The sequence below is a fragment of the Lissotriton helveticus genome, chromosome 4_1 (assembly GCF_964261635.1).
Source record: "Lissotriton helveticus chromosome 4_1, aLisHel1.1, whole genome shotgun sequence".
NCBI lineage: Eukaryota > Metazoa > Chordata > Amphibia > Caudata > Salamandridae > Lissotriton > Lissotriton helveticus.
The window spans coordinates 270,160,135-270,182,155 of record NC_136063.1 but is presented as its reverse complement, the minus strand read 5'-3'; the positions used below and the strand labels follow the sequence as shown (position 1 = coordinate 270,182,155).

Genomic DNA, 22,021 nt, shown 5'->3' with positions numbered 1-22,021 from the left:
AAGTATCAATTGAATGGATGTACATTGTTACTCGCTCACGCTCATGTGAACTACTCACTATATTTTCACTCGCGGTAATGTGAACCTCTCACCTTACTGGATAGGATGACGTCACCTAGCACGCCACTTCGGAAATCACGCAGCTAGCATATGACCACTACATAATTGTCACTAAATGGTTGGGCGATAATATGTAATTTTGCATAAACTAAATGTACTTTTGTTCCCCCTGTTCCCTTTCCCCATTTCCTTCCATAGGCAAAAGAGGCTTATATTGAAAGGCAATTATTGACTTGTCCTGATGATGGTCCCCGTTATTTAGTAATGGGACCGAAACGCCGTCGACCTAAGTACCATATACTTGTGTAATGAATTTCTATGCAATGCTATGTAATGGTACCTATTCAAATTTTCTGTATGATTGGATTTCTACAGAAATTGCTGCTCTTGCCTTGTAAGCCCTGTCCTGTTGTGTCTGTATATTTGTGTGGTTGGGTACAGGCTTGTGCCCCACACCAGTGAAATGTTGAAGGTTATTACGTTGTTCTAAAACTCTTTATTAAGTAAAAATTTAGAAGACCTCTGTCCGGCTGGACATGTCATCATCAATATAGAACTGACTGGGTCTATATTTATTTCCTACTCATTCTTGTCTCCTTGCTTGGGACCGTTGTCGTTCTTGTATAATAAACTCCCCAAGGTCCCTCGCTGACGTTATTGGGGTCCCTTGTTGTTTATATAATATAGTGTCACTATGGTGACACCTAACTTTGTGGACCCTGGACAGATCATGCCAGGTACAGATTTCCTGGTGACCAATGCCAGCAACGTCACTACCAGTCATAGTATGGCGATTGTTGCTTTCTCCTAGGGAGGGGTAAGTGGCCAAAAGAAAGTTGTGGTTAGTTCAGACCTCCCAGTGGATTGTTTGTTGGGCAATGATTTGGAGTCATCACTATGGTCAGAAGTGGAGCAGAGGACTCACATGGAAATGTTAGGCTTGCCAGCACATGTGCTTGCTGTGACTAGGTCACAGGCCAGAAGATGCCCCACTGAACAGGTGCTGGATCCTGGAAGAATGGACCAGACACCTTCCAAGAAGAAGAGCAGTAGGTTTAAGGCTTTGCCTTCCCCCTTGCCCCAGGTTGAGGATCAAGTCTCTGAGGAGGCTGATCTGAGAGAGCTGAGGGAAACTGAGCCTAAAGAGCTTGAACTTGATCAAGTTGAGTTTCTGGGCTCAGGGGGACCCTCCAGAGAAGACCTGGGGAAGGCACAGTTAGACTGCCCTTCCCTTGAACCCCTCAGACAGCAGGCTGCTGCTGAGGCTGCAGGGAATGCCACAGGTGCCCACAGGGTATACTGGGAAGATGGACTCCTGTACTCTGAGTCAAGAGACCCCAAGCCTGATGCAACCAGGAGGCTGGTCATCCCCTTGTCTCAGAGGGGTTTCCTTCTCACCTTGGCCCATGAGATTCTCCTTGCAGGTCACTTAGGCCAGACAAAGACTTGGGACAGGCTTGTCTCACACTTTCACTGGCCTCACATGAGTGAGAATACAAAGGAGTTTTGTCGCTCCTGTGTCACTTGCCAAGCCAGTGGTAAGTCAGGTGGCACAACAAAGGCCCCCCTCATACCACTACCTGTGGTGGGGGTTCCCTTTGAAAGAGTGGGGATTGACATTGTTGGTCCAATGGAACCCCAGACAGCATCAGGGCACAAGTTTATACTGGTGGTGGTGGACCATGCCACCAGGTACCCTGAAGCTATTCCACTTAGGACCACTACAGCACCTGTAGTGGCAAGGGCCCTAGTTGGAGTGTTCTCCAGAGTGGGCTTCCCTAAGGAGGTTGTTTCTGACAGAGGTGCAAACTTCATGTCAGGATATCTGACTGCAATGTGGAAGGAATGTGGTGTCAACTACAAGTTCACCACACCCTATCATCCACAGTGCAATGGGCTTGTTGAGAGATTCAACAGGACCCTCAAAGGGATGATTCATGGACTACCTGAAAAGCTCAGGCGTAGATGGGATGTCCTGATACCCTGCCTCTTGTTTTCTTACAGAGAGGTCCCACAGAAGGGGGTTGGCTACAGCCCTTTTGAACTTCTGTATGGGCATCCTGTAAGAGGACCCCTGTGTTTGGTGAAGGAAGGATGGGAGAGACCTCTCAAAAAGCCTGCAACCAATATAGTGGACTATGTACTTGGTCTCCGCTCCAGGATGGCTGAATACATGGAGAAGGCAACTAAAAACCTTGAGGCCAGCCAAGAACTCCAAAAAGCTTGGCATGACCAGAAGGCTGTCCTGACTGTATACCAGCCTGGACAGAAGGTGTGGGTGCTGGAGCCAGTGGCCCCAGCAGCCCTCAAAGACAAATGGACTGGGCCCCACACCATCATTGAGCAAAAGGGAGAGGTCACCTACCTGGTGGACCTTGGAACTCCCAGGAGCCCCCTCAGGGTGCTCCATGTGAACAGGCTCAAGGCATATGTCGACAGGAAGGACATGAGCTTGCTCATGGCCACAGATGAGGGACAGGAGGAAGAGAGTGACCCTCTCCCAGACCTGCTCACTCAGAATCCTGATGATGGATCAGTAGATGGTGTTGTCTTTTGTGGCAGCCTCTCTGAACCTCAGCAGCAGGATTGTAGACAAGTTCTACAATCCTTTAGACATATGTTCTCTCTGACACCCAGCCAAACTGATTGGTGTACCCATGAAGTGGACACTGGAGACAGTCTGCCTGTCAAGAGTAAAATCTACAGACAGCCTGATCATGTCAGAGACTGCATCAAGACAGAAGTGCAGAAAATGTTGGAGCTGGGAGTCATTGAGCCCTCAGATAGCCCTTGGGCTAGCCCAGTAGTTCTAGTGCCAAAGCCTCACACCCAGGGTGGTAAGAAAGAGATGAGGTTTTGCGTAGACTACAGAGGACTCAATGCAGTCACTAAGACTGATGCCCACCCAATACCAAGAGCAGATGAACTTATAGATAGATTGGCTTCTGCCAACTACTTAAGTACATTTGATCTGACAGCTGGGTATTGGCAAATCAGGTTAGCTGAGGAGGCCAAGCCCAAGACAGCATTTTCTACCCCTGGTGGGCATTATCAATTTGTGGTAATGCCCTTTGGTTTGAAAAATGCACCTGCCACCTTCCAAAGGCTGGTGAATCAAGTTCTCACTGGGTTGGATGACTTCTGTGCAGCATATCTTGATGATATAGCTGTCTTTAGTTCCACCTGGGAGGATCACCTGGTCCACCTGAGGAAAGTGTTAGAGGCACTGCAAAAGGCAGGTCTCACTATCAAGGCCACTAAGTGCCAGATAGGGCAGACACAGGTTGTATACCTGGGCCACCTTGTAGGTGGAGGCCAGGTTCAACCCTTGGAGAGCAAGATCCAGGCCATCAAGGACTGGGCTCCTCCAACCACCCAGACTCAGGTTCGAGCTTTCTTGGGCCTGACTGGGTACTATAGGAAATTTGTCAAGAATTATGGGTCCATTGTGACTCCACTTAATGACCTGACAAGTAAAAAGATGCCAAAGAAAGTTCAGTGGACAGCAAGCTGTCAGAAAGCATTCAATGACCTAAAGCAGGCCATGTGCACAGCACCTATCCTAAAGAGTCCAGATTACTCCAAGACCTTCATTGTCCAAACAGATGCTTCTGAGTTGGGTGTGGGAGCTGTTCTATCTCAGCTGAATTTTGATGGTAACGACCAGCCAATTGCTTTTATTAGCAGAAGGCTGACCCCCAGAGAGAAACATTGGTCAGCTATTGAGAGGGAGGCCTTTGCTGTGGTTTGGGCCCTGAAAAAGTTGAGGTCATACTTGTTTGGCACTCACTTTAAGATTCAGACCGACCACAAGCCCCTCTTATGGCTAAATCAGATGAAGGGTGAAAACCCCAAACTACTTAGGTGGTCCATTTCCCTACAGGGGATGGATTTTACAGTGGAGCATAGACCTGGTACTGATCATGGCAATGCTGATGGGCTCTCCAGGTATTTCCACTTAGAGCAAGAAGACTCACCTGGTCAAGGTTAGCTTATTGTCCCAAAGTTTGGGGGGGGTCATGTAGGAGAGTAGGGTCTGCAATCCTATGATCACCCAGATTTTTGCTTTTTGCTTCACTGGTTTACGACTTTCCCTGGCTGTGGGCCTGCTAATCAGACCCACAGCCTAGCTGTTCTCTCTACTCCAAATTGTACCCAGGTACTGAATTGGCACTGGGCCCTCTCCAAGTCCCTGTACCCAGGGCTGAGGTGCACCCAGAAGTCTCCCAGGGGCTGCAGCATGTATTATGCCACCCCTGGGCGGACTAACTAAATCAGACACAACTGGCTGCTTGACAGCTGGGGCAGAGTGGTGTACTCACCCTCTGCTGTAGATATAGTATTCCTATATCTAAACCTCAATGGACACACAGATCTCCTATCAGTCACTCCTATGGCAGGCCTTGACAATCCTGAAGGCAGAGTGCTTGGAATCGTGTGAGATAGTGCTCTGGCATGAGCTGAGCCTGTCTGTGGCTTTCGGGATCCATCCCTTAGCCGTTTCCATGATATCGCATACCATATACTCTTAAGTGCATTATAATCCTCGCGGTTATGTGCCAACTCTGGTATCGCTTTATCAAAACATGTCGAGTAAGGTGTCATACGAATTGGAATACTAACCCCTCGCCAATTCTGGCGACGGGGTTAGCATTCCACCCTTCTAGAGGGACACGACATGTATGTAACCTGTAACCCCGGTTAAAGTTAGACAGAGCCTTAGCTCCACAAAATGGATGCTGCCACCGAGACACAAGTCTGCCCTCCTGCTGCTGGGAGTCCTCCCAGCCCAGGAGGCAAGGACAAAGGGTTTCCTGCCAGGGGCGGTGCCAGCACCGTCCCAGACAAGATTTTGTGTATCCTAGGTAGGCAGGGCTTTAGAGGAAGGTGACTGCAAGTGGCACCCCGGTGCTTACTGTGCATAGGCCGGCTTGAACCAGTTCCAGGGGCACTCCAGCCCCTGATCTGGGGAAAGCCCGCCAAAGGAGAGGGGTGTAACCACCCCCCTCCTAGTCCCACCCATAGGGCAGGACTTAGTCGCGTGCCAGCCCCTTTTTGCAGGATAAAGGTAGGAACTGGCCCCCTTCCAAATGAGATCATCTTTGAATCCTGAAACTACTTTCCACGAAAGGAACTCAAGACTTCTTCCCAAGATTCTCCCTTGTGACTAAGGAGTAGTCACCCTGCAGCAGCAGGCACCAACCAAGCATCGCGGTTTGTTGCCAGTCTCTCCTCCGGATCAAGACTGCTCCAGCACGACAAGAACCGGCTTCCCTGGCACCTCTGACCTCAACCTACATCATCAGCCCAGCTGTGATCCGTGGGTGCGACGAGACCTCGAGGGACCGGCCATCTTCAGAACTGCACGACGCTTGTCCAGCACGACCACCGAGTGACCCTCGACTGAGTGCTTTGGGGTAAGAGAAGCCCCGACCCTGAGCAGCTCCAGCACCGAAGTTCAGCTCCCCTGCATCCACGAGATCTGCGTGGGGCCCTTCTGCTTTTTGCTGCTCACCGCGTTGTCCAGGTCACTTGCCCGTTGGCTAGTGACCCTCTGACGACGAACTCTAACGACAACCACCGCTGGTCTGGTTGCTCCAGACTGGCCCTTGCTTCCCTCCTTCAGAGAAGTACCCTGGACCCTCCTGGTCCACTCAAGACGCCATTTTAGGTCCACCGCGTGGGCCTTGCATTTGCCAAGACTTGTTGCCCAATCCTGGGTCCAGCGACGTCGACAGCAAGTACCTTCGTGGGACAGCTCGCACCTCCATCCTGGTCGCCGACAACGCCTCCTGGTCCGAGAGACTGCAGAGCCCAGCAGCGCCCACTCACCTGGCTGAGGTGACTTCGTCCGGTGCCATCCTGGTGCCCACCTAAATCACTGGCTAGTGATTCAGAACTTGGTCCCCTCTGCTTACAGGTTTCTTCTTCCCTGATCCAGGCTTGGATCACCACGAACTCCTTCACTGGCCGCCTGCCAGCAACTTCTTTCTTCAGGCTCCTGGATCTTCAACGAGGGTTTCCGACGCAACTTGAACCCTATGCAGCCGCAGCCCCTGGGCTAGGTAAACTGAGTACTCCGGTGCTCCAGCATAGTCCAACACCCTAAGTGTTCGGATCCACCCTTGTTTTCGACCCACCTAGTCGGGTTCGCCCGAGAACAGTAACTTTGTGAAGTACTAGTATCCATAGACTTGTTCCCGCATTACGTGTGAGAGTTCCCACTCTGCACACGGCGTCCCTAGGCCTCCTGCTTCTAATCTAAGGGTTCAGCATTGTAGGCCTAGCGTTTCAACAGTCTAGAAAAGTATTACTTACCTGCTAGTAACTTCGCATTCCACTTCTTGTGTATATGGTTTTTCGTGCCCCTCGGGCATTTGTGTAAATTGTACGACTTCCAGTGTTTCTTTAAGAGTTTTGTTGTGTGCTTAGCTCCCTGTCTCATAAAGAGCCAGGGTAGTCTTGTTATAAATAAATACACTTTATTTTTGATAACAACTTGTGTGGTGTCCTTTCACTTGGTGTTCAAGGGGTAATGTGATGGTAAAACAGCTGGCTTAACACGCCCTCTAGAGTCTTAGCCTTAGACTGCTCGTATCCATGCTACTAGGATAGCTGGTCTATAAGGTTGACTTACAACCAATCATCAATAAGGGTTGTTTGGACTGATACAGAGTGCTCACTAGAATAGTGAACATTATATATCAGGCCAACTTCTCACACTCAGTGCCAACCAGTGACGTACCGGAAGCCTGTAGGCAGGCTTTGAAGTTGAATGCCTGACCTCTCATAGGGGGAGGGGTGGCTCAGACTAGGATCACTGCAGGAGAGGCAGGGGAGTTGGGTCAGTGCTCAATGACTGCTGGGTGGAGGGCGAGTCCTTTATTTCCAGGTTAGAACCCGAGTTGGGTTCTGGCAAGAAGGCCTTTTCCTCAGTGGCCGATGGGTCCCGCTCGCAAACGAGGTTCTGGTTGCCAAAGATACCTAATGTATCATTGCCACTCTTTCATGGAATTCCGAGACGTCAAGCTCAACAGTAGCGAAGGGTTTTCTTCAATGAAAGCTCCGCCCTGGCGATAAGGCTTAAGAATGCTATGGATTTAGTAGCTCCAGCTCGCAGGGAAAGAATAAGGGACAAAGGGAAAGGGGCCCCCTGGTTTAATGATGCTCTGAGAGAAATGAAACAAATACCCCGCCGATGTGAGAGAGCCTGGCGGAAGGCTTATGCCCCAGGTGCCCAGGAAGACTATCACTCGATGTTTGCTGTGTATAAAAAGGCTATTCTGACTCGGAAAGCAGAATTCTATGAAGCTAAAATTGCGACGGCTGATAACCCACAAAAGGAGAACTTTCAAATCCTAAGAGAGCTAAGACAAGAGAAGGAACATAAGCCCTCCTTCAGTCGAGATGACTGTAATAAATTACAGTCCTTTTTTACAATGAAAGTTAATGATCTTGTAAGAGAAATTTCTCTCACCAATACCGTGCTCAGTAATGCCAACATTCTTGCCCCCTACGTTTGATAATCCACTGACCTTGTTCCCCTTAATTACTCCTGAATCCTTCTCTCTCCTGATGGGACGGGTAAAAACAGGTTCGCCGACTGAACCCTGTCCGCCAAAGATCTTCAAGGTGGATCTCCCTGGGATTGAAGGCCAGGTTCTTCACTGCTTACTCAATGCCTGGAAACGGGTCATGTCCCTCTTAACTTTAAGGAGGCCTGTGTCATCCCGCTTCTAAAAAAAAATGGGTGCTGACACGAAGAATCTCAAAAATGTTAGGCCTATTTCCCAGTTACCATTTCTTGCCAAAGTATATGAACAGCATGTGCTATTCTCCCTTTCATACCACCTAGAGGAAAATCACCTCTTCCAAGCCAATCAGGCAGGGTTCAGAGCTCACCATAGCACGGAATTAGTCATGCTGTCCGTACTAGATGACCTGAGATGGACTGCGGATAAGAAAAGCTGTGTGCCCTGGTTCTTCTGGACTTATCCGCGGCATTTGACACGGTCAATCATGACCAACTTTTTGTCGTGGGTTTCCGAGCTGGGAATCCAGGGTACAACTCTTGCATGGTTAACATCTTTTCTTAGTGGCCGGTCCCAGAGAGTTCAACTATCCAATCATATGTCTGACCCTGGTACACTGACGAGCGGGGTTCCACAGGGCTCAGCGCTGTCACCCCTCCTTTTTAACGCCTATCTTCAGCCCCAGATAGCTGCACTAAACCATATGGAGTGTCAGATCTATACCTACGCTGATGATACCCAAATTATCATCCAGATAGATAGCTCTCCGACTGCTCACGCAAATACCCAAAATATTCTCAATTTCCTTATTAATTGGATGACGGCCAATTCCCTTGAATCAATCCGGACAAGACAGATATTGGCTGTCACTACAGATTCCATCCCCTGGAGCGATCTCTTTTGGCCACAGGAGCTAGGTACCTATCCGGAGCCGGCTGAGGCCGTAAAGAGCCTGGAAATCAAAATTGATGCCATGCTCTCCATGACTCAACAGGTGTCGGCAGTGGTGGGAACATGTGTCGGCTTGTTGTGACAGCTGCGGAAACTTGCTCCTATGCTCACCTTTGCTACACTCAGACAGGCTCTATCAGCTATGATACTGTCGCGCTTGGATTATGGCAATTCCCTATACATCGACCTCCCTTTACAACTGTTGGCCAGATTACAGGTAATTATGAATGATGCTGCCAGATTAATTTACATGGTGCCCAGACGATCTCACGCCACCCCATTATTGTGTCAGTTGCACTGGCTCCCGGTCAGGCAGAAAACCAATTTTAAAGGCCTCTGCATTGCACACAAAGCCATTTATGGTCAAGCGCCGAGATACATCAAAGACCGCTTAGCCAACTACATTCCTAGTAGGGTGCTTCGGTCGGCGGAAGCTAACCTACTGGTCTGCCCTCGCTTCAAATTGTCCTCTGTCAGAGGCAGAGCCTTTTCAACATCTATCCCCCAAATCTGGAATAATCTGCCAGAGAATGTTCGCAAGGAACAAACCCGCCTCCCATTTAGGAAGAAGCTGAAGACAATTCTGTTCTTTAAAGCCTGGGGTAGCATTTAACTGCTGACATCTCCCTCTGCTCGGATAGGTGCTCTCTCTGGTTAGCGCTTAGATACCTGTAGGTGATAAGGCGCTCTACAAATAAAAAAATAATAAAATAAATGTGTCATAGCAGGCCTTGTTGCGGTCCGTGTAGAGACAGAGGTTGCAGACCTAGTGTACATTGGTCCAGGGGTATTTGGCACAACACAGAGGAAAGTAGCAGAAAGTGATCCGTTCCGTCACAGGCAAGACATGTTTGCCATGGACAAAAGATAGGGTAGGCCTCCAACAGCAAGGTCCCTACTGGGCCGTACCACGATGAGTATAAGTGCACTGAGTCAAAGTGGGAAAGGGGAAAGTGGTGTACAACAATAATGATGGAACGGAGAGGAACAGAGAAGGCCAGAAGAGATATTGGCACCAACATCGATCCAGAGCTCAATAACACACGTCCGAACCAGACGACGGAAAAAAAACTGTCTAACAATTGAGCGGATGCCCATGTGCAATACCAGCATTAGGTGGAGTCACCATACCTCATGACGCGAGAAGCCTTCATTGAAGAAAAACAACATGCACACATCCAGATCCAACTCTAGATGGCAGGAGTATGCACACCATGTGTATCTACACTACACGTCATGCCGTTACAGCAACTCTGCAGATCACCAGCACAAAAGAGGCTCTTTCTTAAGTAGGGGCCTACTGATCAGGGATCCAGTTCTCTTTCAGGAGAGGTAATAAGGCCACTGCCATTCTGGAGGTCCACACACAGACCAGCAACAGTATAGTGAGGCGGGAGCAAATTGTCTGCCTCCTTCTCTTCATCCTCATCGTGTGGAGTGTTCTGAAGGCCCTAAATCACATCTGAACCAAAAATGTCCTCAAGTCAGTGGTACTGGCATTGAGGCAAATCTACAGCTGCAGAATCTTTGCACACCAAGGGCTATGTCTTCGTAAACTCATAGTGAGACATCAGCTTAGATGTAGCTAACAAACTGGCACCTCCAGAACTACGGCCAGCGCCAAACTGGCTGGAAACGGCCTGGGCTTTGTAAGGGTGAGGCCTGGTGCTGGCATGGAGCTGAGCGCACGCATAATGGAGACAGTCAGTCCTACGGCAGGTCTCACCGGCAGAGGCCAAGACTGGGAACACTGAATGGATTCTTTTGGCCGAAAGGCGCTCCAGATGGGCCACAAATTGTCCGAAAAAATCTGCATCATACCCTTTTTAAAGGTCTTAGTTTGCTGAGAGAATTTCAGGTGCAGCTGTGGGTCCGTCAGACGACTGGTACAGAGTCAGCCTTTTTTCAGTGCATACTGCACTATCTTTCTCTGTAACAGCGTGAGGGGTGGATAAAGACCACACCCAGAATTATTTTGCTTGCACCACAGCAAGTGTTTTGACTTTGCCTTTGACTTACCCAAGGATCGTGAACAGGATTGAAATCAGGAATTGGTTCAAAAGTGGGCCCATGACTTGGAGTACGACCATATTTTCTTGCGCTCAGTGGTATACAACTCCATCTCCTCTGCCCGATGGACGTCAGATGCATCAGGGAGCACGTGTTACATTATTTTGAATCATGCTTTAATCCAAGGCACCAGTGCAGGGCTAAAAACACCATTTGCTTCCTGCAAGTATGGCACCGTTTGAAGTCAGTGGTCTTCAGGGGAGACATTTCCTTAGCACAGTGTCATAGATAAAACATTTAGTATATTGGTAAGCTACTAGCGAAGTTTAGGAGCAAAGTTGGAGATCCACCTCAAAGGGCGCAGAAGTATATAAACTAATGTCAGTGTGCAGGTGGTGCCTCTAAATGGCCGTGGACCATCACTACAGGTGGTGGGAAGCAACTGCCACGAATTTTGGCATTTCGGGCTGGACTGGTCCTTTTGAAGCAGGATGAAGACTGATTTACACAGATGGTGGGAAAGTCTATAATTCCATACTTAGCTCACTTTACATATTTTAACAGTATAGAACCCATTTGGCATTTCACGCTACAGATTACACCAGCATCTAGTACAAACTTTCTATATTTCCATAATGTACACTGTGACTGCTTTGCCATTTCGCATTAAAGTATGAGTTACTTACCTTCGGTAACAATGTATCTGGTAGAGACGATTCTAGCCTCAGATTCCTTCACGTAGAATTATCCCCAGGCGTGAGACTGGATCCGGAAACTTTTTGCCACAGCATCCCTGCGCGCCGGGGGCAGGGTGACATCAAGTGACTCCGCCCAGGCGTCGTCCGCGCAGGTGACGTCAGCAAGGTCACATAAGCCCCACCCCAGCGCGCCTACATCAGTTTTCTTCGGAAAACTTTTCCGCACCACAACGTGGAGCCACCAGACAAAACACTGTGGGAGCGTGGGAACAATGTGCGAAAGAGTATACCAAAAGGGAAGAGACCCCATAGGAAACAGTGCCACACCGCAGTGTCCAAGGTCAGGGAGAAAAAGACTAACAGAGCAGAGCCCTGAGCAGCCACCCCACCAATACATAGAGAGCCACCCCCCCTCTCCCTCGGAGACAGGGAACCTGCGTAAAAAGTCATGACACATGTAGCAGGCCTACAAACTACACCCCGAAACAAGGAAGGGAGACTATCGCAACAGGCAGGAACAACCAACCTCCAAACCACCCAGCATAGAGGGCAACCACCCCTCAAGAAACAGGGGTAAGGACGACCAAAGGACCCCAACTCAGAAGAGGCAGAGGGGCCAGGACTTTTAACAGTAAGAGGAAGGAACGGAGGGTAGAAATTGGGAGGCAAACCACCCCAACCGGGAGCAGCCAGAGCAGTGGGGCATAGGAGCACCAGAATCCCAACTTCCTAGAACCAAAGAGGAGGGAAGAACAGCTACCAGACGGAGCCCCCGCCAAGAGCAAAAGAAGGTACTCACAGAGGACATAGCCCCCCCACCGGGGGGCGAGTACCGAAGACCAGCCCAGGGGTCCTCGCAGAACTGGGAGGAAGGGCGGGCCGCGAAGGTATCTGCGGCTAGAATCGTCTCTACCAGATACATCGTTACCGAAGGTAAGTAACTCCTACATCCGATAGAGTCTACTAGCTGCAGATTCCTTCACGTAGAATAGATACCCTAGCAATACCTATGGGGAAGGAGGGTCTGCGAAAGGACGCCACCAGTCTGGACAGGACATGGGCCCACAGGGGACCAGATCTGTAGACCAGGGAAGTAACGTCGTCCCTACCAGGCGAGAGGACCCCCACAAGTCAAACACCAGCAACCCCAAGAGGGATGTAGGAAGGAAGAAGAGTGAAGGGGCCCGCACACTCCCTACAGAGGGACCAAGGGCAAGGCCGGAGAGGCCGAAGCACCACACTCCACCCCTAAGGCAACAGAACTTCCACCCAAGGCCAGGACAGGCAGAGGAACCAGAAGAAGCATATAGGGCCCAAGGAAACCAAGGAAAGGGACGCGATCACCCAGAAGGAAGACAACCGGCCAGCCAGAACTTCAGCCAAAGCATAAGTCGCCAGAAGCAAGAAGGACAGAGAAGCATCCCAGCCCTCAGCACAAGAGCAGGAAGGAGAGGAAATGCCCGGACCCACCACTACAAGGGTCACACACAAAACCTCAAGATGCAATAGCAACATACAGAAACGCCATGGAGAACAGGCACTGAGGCAACCAGCACTCCCCAACATAGCTATATAACAGCTACCACTACCCCACATAGGGTACGGTAAGTCCCAAGACACGGGAACCCTCTTTGGAAGAACTTCCGCAGCAGAGGAGAAAGCAAAAGCATCACGGGGGGAAAAAAACAGCCCCACGGAAGGTTTGACATCAGCCCAAAGAAAAACAGAAGGCCTAGTATCAGGGCCAAGTCTGTGTAACAATTCCAGCAAAAACACACACACAGGCAACAAGGGCCATCCAGCAGCCAACAATGCCAAAGTCCCAGCAAGGAGGACTAAACGGCCAGCAAACACCATCTACAGCAAGGGCATCCAAAAGGCCCAAACATAACTCAACTCAGCAGTCACTGAGGAGGGGAAGGAGGAGGAGGAGAATAAGGCGGAGGAGGAGGACGGATCCCCGCCAGGAACCTCTGGATGGTGGAGTTAGCCGGGGCATGGAACAACAGGCTGCCGTCTAACGGAAGATCAATGAGCCGCTACCGAATATTTTCAGGGAACATGCCGCCCGAAGCCAAGCATGGCGACGGAGGGTGACTGAGGAAGCCATGGCCCGGCCCAGCACCTCCGAGATGTCCAGAGCGGAGCGGAGAATAAACGGCGCTAGCTCCCGGCCATCCCAAGCATGATGCCGTAAGTCCACCTGAACAGACTCCTGGGAATCCGCAGATCCCAGAGACTTAGCTGAGTCCCACAAACAAGAGGAGGCCCTCACCAATACACACAAGGTGTTAAGGGCCCGCACGGCAGCACTGGTCGAGGCAAACCTGTTGCGCCCCAAAGAGTCCAGCGAGTGGGCCTCCTGGGACGGCAGAGTCAACAGTGGCAGTAGGGTGGGAAAAGCAGTCCCCAAAAGTGGACTGGCAGCAGAGGGGTGGAGGGAGAGGCACACCGGGTCACGCGGTGCCGGAAGGTGTCGGTGGAGAAGGTATTGAGGCACCAGATCCCCCGAGGCGGACGCCTCCAAGCCCCCATCAGGGAAGAAAGGACAAACTCTCAAAGGGGAGCAAGATCTCCCTCCCAACAGAGCCCTGGTGGAGAACCTCCAAGAGATGGTTCGCTGGGGACATGAGCAAACGGGTCCCCCATGCACAGAATGCCCACAGCCGTGGACACCGCGTGAGCAAAGGCACCACCCGCCTCCATAGGGGTCAGCGGAGTGGAAAGCAGTTCCTGCGTGGGTGACGGCTGCAGACTAAGGCGCACCCGAAGACGAATCCGCGTCGCGATCTCTGTGAGGGGCCGGAGAGTCCGCACCCTGAGGCAGAACACCAGCACTATCCGGCGCCGAAGGAGATGCCGGATTGGGCTCCTCCAAGTCACACCGCGCCGGGGACCGGAGTGGAGCCGGAGCTGAAGTGGCAAGGGGGCGGCGCCGGAACGGCGCTGACTCGACCTCTGCCGAGGCAGCCACACGCGTGGAGGAACGAGAGGGACCGGGGGAGTGACATGAAGCCCTCGTTGCGGAGGCGGTCCGGCGACCCAGGCGGCGGCGCCAGGGACGAATCAACCTCCGACTCGCCCTCCGACGAGGCAGCCGCCCGCGGGGAGGGACGAGAAGGGCCCGGAGGGATGAGGAGAGGTCACCAAACCCTGTGGCGATGCCTGAAGCAGGCACCATTGCCGTAGCGGCGTCAGCTCAGCCTTGGAAGAGGCCTTCGGCTGCCCAGAGGGCCGAGCGGGGATCGGGGGTGCGACCCGAACCCCGGTGACCTCCCGTGACACCACAGGGACTCCCGCGGGAGTTTGCGGCGAGGCAGAGGTGCACGTGGCCTGAAGGAGGGACCCCAGAGGGCCGCACCCCAACAGCACCACATCCTCCAAGCCTGGATCCGAACCAGTCGGCGCTGGGCCAGGAGCCGCCCTGGAGGGCCCCGCGCGGGGCAAGGGATCTGCCGACGCCCGCGCGGCCTCCAAAGCCACCACGTATGTCTCCATCTGGACTCTCGACACCCCAGCACCGGGAAACGGTTGATAGGAGACTGACACGCGGGGCCGCATCACCCTTGGAGAGTCCACACCCACGGAAGGCCAAACGCCAGCCCCCGGGGACAAACTGCGACACTTACCCACCAGGAAGCGACGCTCTTGCGACATCGGAGAAGGACGAGGACGACGACCACGGCCGTATCTGAAGCCGTCCGCCGAGGATGATCGAGGGGAGGAGGTCGACCTGGAGAGACGCACCGATAGAAGTTTCATTCGGCGCTCCCACCTCGACTTCGGCTTCGGCTTCAACTGCTGGCACTTCTCACAATCTGTGGTGCCGTGTGTGAGAAGTTGGCCTGATATATGATGCTCACTAGTTCTAGTGATCACCTTGTATCAGTCCAAACAACCCTTATGGTGATTGGTTGTAAGTCAACCTTATAGACCAGCTATCCTAATGGTAGCATGGACAAAGCAGTCTTAGGCTAAACTCTTTTGGCATGTGAAGCCAGCTGTTTTACCACAATATAACCCCTTTAATACCAGATGAAAGGACACCACACAGGTTGTTATGAAAATAAACAGTATATTTATTAATAACAACACCTCTGAACTCTTTATGAGGTCAGAGGGCTAAGCACATGACAATCTCTTAGGAAAAATACGACAAATTGCACAAAATTACAATGGTGCCCTAGGGGCACGACAAACCATATACTAAGTAAGCGGAATGTGAGAGTCGATAGAAGGAATGGAGCTGTCCAGAGGCGGTAGGATCGATGGGACCACGCTACACTAACTCTAGGTAAGTAATAGGAGGCCCACGGAACGCGTGTGCAGAGCGTGAACTCACACGCGAGATGCGTAACAACGTCTATGGACAGTACAGTTCAAGTTAAAGGTGAGTACGGACAATCCTGACTAGGTAGGACTAAAACGACTGTGGAACTGGACACTAGGACAGTTAAACTACCCTTGAGCACCGAAATGCTCTTGTTACCTCACCCACGGACTGCGGCTGCACAGGTGTCAAAGTGCGTCGGGTTCTCGCGTTGAAGTCTATGGAGCCTGAAAGAAAAGATGCTGCAGGCGACCAGGAGGAAGATGTCCGGTGCGATCCAAGGGTGGATCGGTGAAGAAGGAGACCTGAAAGCAGAGGGGACAATGTTCAAAGTCACTAGCCAGTGACCGGTGTGGAACCAGGAAGGAACCAGATGTCGTCGTCGCGATCAGGTGAAGAGTGGACGCTTGACTCTGCAGCCACGTGGACCAGGAGGTGTCTTCGACGACCAGGATGGAGGCACGAGCTGTCCCACGCAGGCTCTCGCTGTCGGCGGTGTTGGATCCGGAATCGGCGTCAACAGGCCTTGGCAAAGGCAACCCACGCGGTGAGTGAAGAAAGCGTCTGGTGCGGACTAGGAGAGTCCGGGGTGCCCCTCTTTTGGAAGGGAGCAAGGGCCAGTCTGGAGCAACCAGACCAGCAGCAAAGATTTCACAGTTCGTCGTCTAGGAGGCCACTAGCCAGCCGGCAAGTGACCAGACAATGCGTCGAGCAGCAAACAAGCAGAAGGGCCCCACGCAGATCTCGTGGATGCTGGAGGGCTGATCTTCGATGCAGGGGCTGCTCGGGGCTGGGGCTTCTCAGTCCCCAAAGCACTTGGTCGAGTTTACCTCGGGAGTCGTGCTGGAAGCGAAGTGCAGTTTCTTTCAAGATGGCCGGTCCCACGTGTCTCGTCGCACCCACGGGTCTCAGCTTTGCTGCAGATGTGAGTTGAGGTCGGAGAGGTCTGGGAATCCGGGTCTCGTCGGGCTCTGAAGTGTGTATCCTCGAGGGAAGACGACAAAGCTGGACGCTTGATGGTGCCTGCTTGTGCAGGGTGGACACTCCTTGCCCACAAGGGAGATTTCTTCAGTCTTCTGTGGAGCAGAACGTCGAAGTCCAGAGTTTCTTCTTGTAGAGTAGTTCAGGATTAATCTAAGTTGGAATGGGACCAGCTCCTACCTTTATCCTGCTAAAGGGGGCTGTACTGCTGACTAGGTCCCTCCCCTGGGTGGGACCAGGAAGGGGGGCGGTTACACCCCCTATTCTTTGTCCGGCTTCCCGCCAGAGCTGGGGCAGGGATGCCCCAGCAACTGGTTTGAACCGGTGTATGCACAGGGCACCTTGTGTGCCCCAGGCATTTCTCATTCCTTTCAGCATTGGCCTACCCGATACACAAAATCCTGTCTGGGGTGGTGCTAGCACCTCCCAAGGCAGGAAACCCTTTGTCCAAGCCTCCCGCGCTGGAAGGACTCCCAGCAGCAGGAGGTCAGACTTGTGTCTGTGGTGGCAGCATCCATTTTGTGATGCCAAGGCTCGAGTTAACTTTAACCGGGGTTCACAGTTACATACATGTCGTGTCCCTCTAGAAGGGTGGAATGCTACCCCCGTCGCCAGAATTGGCGAAGGGGTAGTATTCCAATTCGTATGACACCTTACTCGACATGTTTTGATAATGTTATACCAGAGTTAGCATTCAACCACGAGGTTGATAATGCACTTAAGAGTATATGGTATAGCGTTATCATGGAACAGCTATTAGGACTTGGTTCCGCAAGCTGCAGACGGGCTCAGCTCATGCCAGAGCACCATCTCACATAATTCCAAGCACTCTGCCTTCAGGATTGTTAAGGCCTGCCATAGGAGTGACTGATAGGAGGATATGTGTCCATTTTAGGGTTAGATATAGGTATACTATATCTACAGCAAAGGGTGATTACACCACCTTGCCCCAGCTGTCGTGCAGCCAGTTGTGTCAGTTTTAGATGGCCAGCCAGGGGTGGCATAATACATGCTTCAGCCCCTGGTAGGCCCTGGGTACACCTATGCCCTGGATACCTAAGGTATACTGTACAGGGACTGATAAGGTGGCCCAGTACCAATTGGTAAATGCACCTAAGGCACATGGTTGTCAATTTAGAGAGAGAACAGCTAGGCTGTGGGTCTGATTAGCAGGCCCACAGCCAGGGAAAGTCGTAAACCAGTGAAGCAAAAAGCAAAAATCTGGGGTGACCATAGGATTGCAGACCCCACTCTCCTACACCGTGATCCTCCCCCAAACACCACATGCAAATGAGATGAGAGTCCGTCGCCGACATAAGATGCCCACGCAAGTTTTGAAGCCCAAAGGCATTCGCAGCCACTGTTCCACCAAGATATAAGACAATGGTGAAGAAAAAAGGGCCCCAAACAGGCGCTCAGCAAGACGGGATCTGTGTTGTACGCGGAAAAGGAAAAAAACTGACGTAGGCACGATGGGGTGGGGCTTATGTGACCTCGCTGACATCACATGCGGGGAAGCCGCCAGGGCGGAGTCGCATGATGTCGCCCGCCCCCGGCGCGCAAGGATGCTGTCGCAAAAAGTTTCAGAATCCAGTCTCACGCCTGGGGATAATTCTACATGAAGGAATCTGCGGCTAGTAGTCTCTATAAGATTGCAATACTTAGAATGACGACAGATACAACTGCACAAAATAAACACACCACTGCAAGTTCCCAGTAAGAACATAGACGCAAGTTTCCAAAAAGAACCTAATTTCCAATTCCTCAGAAAAATATTCATACAATTTGCAGGTCATGTAAACACACCATTATTCATTCTCAGCCCACTTTTACTATCACCTCTCCTGTTGTAGCTCATAGCTGCTTCAATTAAGCTGGCTGGGAAAAGGAAGGCCAGGTCTCATAATGCTGGTAGCCAGTGATGCCTTGACAAGTGCAAAGCCAGTTGAGGGGTGTTCATTAAAGTCTTTTCCCTGGTCCACTTACCAGATAAATGCTGAAGGTCTGGTTAGGTAGCTAAATGCTGGAGGTCTGGGCATGAGTAACTTAGCAGCGGTTCAGCGTTCATACTCAGATCCTCTACCTCCAGTCCAGAGGTACAGGTGGAAGGGCCAGAGCACCAGGTAATGCACCGTGCTGTTGGTTCAAGTGCCAGCCAGGACACTGCATGTTAAGTCCTTGCTTAACACTACAGTAAGCCCAGAGGCTTACAAGTCAGTGCCAGAGAAGGGCACACATCGGCTCAAAGAAAACTGATTAAAGGTAATTAGCTTTTACGTCTGAACTAGAGGAAATTTTGCAAGGCTCTAGCATACAAGGCAATTGAGGTATTTTGGCATCATAGAGAATATTCAAGGAGACCTTAATGTACCATTACTTACAAAAGTAGACTGCCTGTCATCAAATTACTTTAACTGATTTAATAAACCAGTCTACATAGGCTAATGGAAGCTGGATGTTATATCACAGACTCAGAAATTGGTATAGTTGTTGCTACATACCCACCACTCTTGATCCTCTTCACCTGTCACAATAATTACTTCACCCTCGGCAAATGTAAGCTCATCATCATTATCAGCTTGGCAGTCATAAATTGTCTTCACTCGCTTTGTTTTGTTTTTACCCTAAATCAAATGCAACAATGTTACTTTGAATGACAAAAACATGAAAATAGAATTTAGCAGTCACAATTGATCTAAACATAGACAAGAGATTCCCATATGCAGAAATGTCTACAAGAACATGGATCATGTTCCGCTACTCTCTGTAAATAAACTTTTTTGTATCAATTTGTATATAGTCTTTTAGAGTGGAAAAACTGAAAATTGCTTCTATACCTCTTAACAAATGTCTTGGAGCCAGTACAAGCACTGATAATGGGAAAAAGACTATGAATCAAGAGTAACAAACTGAGTCGGTTGGCGGTGAGGGAGATGACAGTTGTCATTCTTTTGTTTTGGTAGGAGGTGTTATTGTTGACACAGAAGACTGCATTTGGAGATTTAAGGGCTAGTTCTTATGTTGTGACTAATGTGGCAGCCAGAAACAGACTTGAACCCTTTTGGTAGAAACACTTCTCAGAGGACTTGTAGTGAAGTCTTTGAAATACTTTCTTTGCTTTTAGGTTCCACTGTTTTGATTCACCTTCTTCTGGTGCATATCATAAGTGGACTGTGTTATTGCCCATTCCCAATGGGTTGGAAATTGAGACCTGCCTCATGAATATTGAAGAGGCAGGTCATTTGTGACCCCTTAGCGAATCATTAATGTGACACACTAGTACATTTCATTTTGCAACTCAGTGTGAATCGCAAAAAATCACAATTTGCGAGTTGCAAAATGTAATTGTCGTACATCTGGCTCTTAGTTACCAGAAAAAGGAAAGGTAACAGAAATGATGGAATGAGCTCTATTTTAGATATTTTAACTTCTATGAATAGTTTGAATTTTTGTCTTTGGCAATCCTATTACTAGAAACCCACAATAAACTGCCCTAGGTCTCTAACAATGTGAATGCATTGGCTACCTTCATTGTGATAGTCGACATTGGAACCATATTCGAATATCTGCTGAGGAGGAAGAAAAGCCTTCATTAGTCATGTTTAGCTACGCTCCTATGAAAGTCAGCCTCTGTGTGGGGCATTCTGGGAGTTGATCGTGAACCCAAGTCCCAAAGAAGTGTCATGGTGCACAGGTATTCCATGACCAGTGTAGGAGACCCTGTCTACACGAGCCAGTCAAGTAAGTACAGGAATACGGAGACTACTGACCTCAGCAGTGAAACCACTACAGCCATCAACTTGGTAAAAATGTACAGTGCATTCATCAGCCTAAATAATAAAATCTTAAATGGATAGTGCTGAGACTCCACAGCACAACTCAAGAGCTGCATAGGAGCAAGTAGGAATAGCAGTTGAAAATAGGAGTCCTGGAGATAAAGGGACATGAGCTAAAACAATCTCTGGCCAGAGACAGCATCTGCAAAATGAAAATGCCCTATTTATAACCTGACATGCTACATCAGTCATGAGAAGTTCGATGACATCACTGATGCCCTCACTGATGACCTTCAAAATGGCATAATTGATAACACGCTGCAAGGTGGGGGCGTGAGTTATTGCTACTTCAGCAAACTCCAACCAGTGAATTTCAGTCGCTTTTGAGAGTTTAAAATGCTATGTTTTAACTGGCATTTTCACCTATCTATAACGCCATTTTAAAACAGGTGCGTAAGAAAAAGCAGATACGCACACAACTACACGCACAGGAACTTTTGGAGCACCTGAAAAATAATACAATACCATTTGGACTTAAAGTCAAGAATGTACCCGTTAACTTCATAGCAGACAAACACTACTTATTTAAATTCAGCGGAGTTGGAACAAAATGTTCCAGGGATTGGTTATCGTTATCTTTTGAGTCAGCGTTAAGGATCAGTGAAGCAGAACTTAACTTCCTAATGGGCAAATTCCTTTCCTGATTCTCGCATTGCACTCACTTTCAGCGACCTTGTTTTTATTCTATTACTCCTACACCTTGGACTGACCAGATGCTATCTACCAGGTACCTCCTGGCACTCCATCCTTATATTCTTTGACCTTCGTTCTTGTAAAATGTTTGTACTCATTTTTATCCCAAATGTTCCACCCCCCTACCCAAGTCTTATTTGTATACAATCTGTTAACCCTGTAAACCGCTCTGATACCCTAACGGGTCAAGTCCGCGCTCTACAAAACACAAATAAATAAATAAATGAAGGAAATTGAGGCCCTTGAAAGAGAAATAGCTGAGAACTCAACCATAACAGATAGCAAACAATTATTGGATGTAGTTTAAAAAAGGATTAGTGAGTTTAAAACATTTACCATTAACCCAAAAACAACAAAAGTGGTCTGAATCATCAAAAATGTCAACAACGAAAAGACATACCCAGATTAAAAAGAGGATGATTATCAGAATAATAATCCATCTAATCCACAATATGCAGGAAGAAGTGTGTAGGAAGCTGGCTCTCTATATAGTGTACAAAAATTGCACTGTGAAGAGAGTCCAGTGGGTCCCCAATTGGTTTACAGAGGCTAAAGTAGATACTACTAAAGCTCTCTTTTGTGGTAGTGTGGGTGAGAAGTTAGGCTTATCAGGGATAGTGGTAAAGCATTTGTTGTAATCGCAGAGGTAATAAATGAGACACACACTCAAAAGAATAAATCTGAGACCAAATTAGAAAAATACACTTCTTTTTATATAGGTTTCGAAACCAAGAACTTTGTTCACAGGTGAGTACTGTTTTTGGTAGAAATATTCACAGGTAAGTAAAATTATCAATCCCATACGCTTTTACACACAATGCAATCTTATTGGAGGAAAAGTCAAAGATGTATAAAGGTAGGGACAGTCGTTTTCAGGGGTTCACCTTCGGGGTTTGGAGTTGTAGTGGGACAAGGTCCAAAGTACTACAA

At 49.6% G+C, this 22,021-nt stretch overlaps 1 protein-coding gene across 3 annotated transcripts in view; it reads right to left on the bottom strand.

The window, feature by feature from the left end:
• The window catches only part of ASAP1 (ArfGAP with SH3 domain, ankyrin repeat and PH domain 1), a 2,040,747-nt gene that overhangs the window by 53,117 nt on the left and 1,965,609 nt on the right, over positions 1-22,021 (bottom strand). For all 3 annotated transcript variants that reach the window (XM_078686749.1, XM_078686753.1, XM_078686750.1), the window contains one exon: positions 19,064-19,186. In XM_078686749.1, the coding sequence (XP_078542875.1) occupies positions 19,064-19,186 (123 nt within the window). The remainder of the gene's footprint in view (positions 1-19,063; positions 19,187-22,021) is intronic.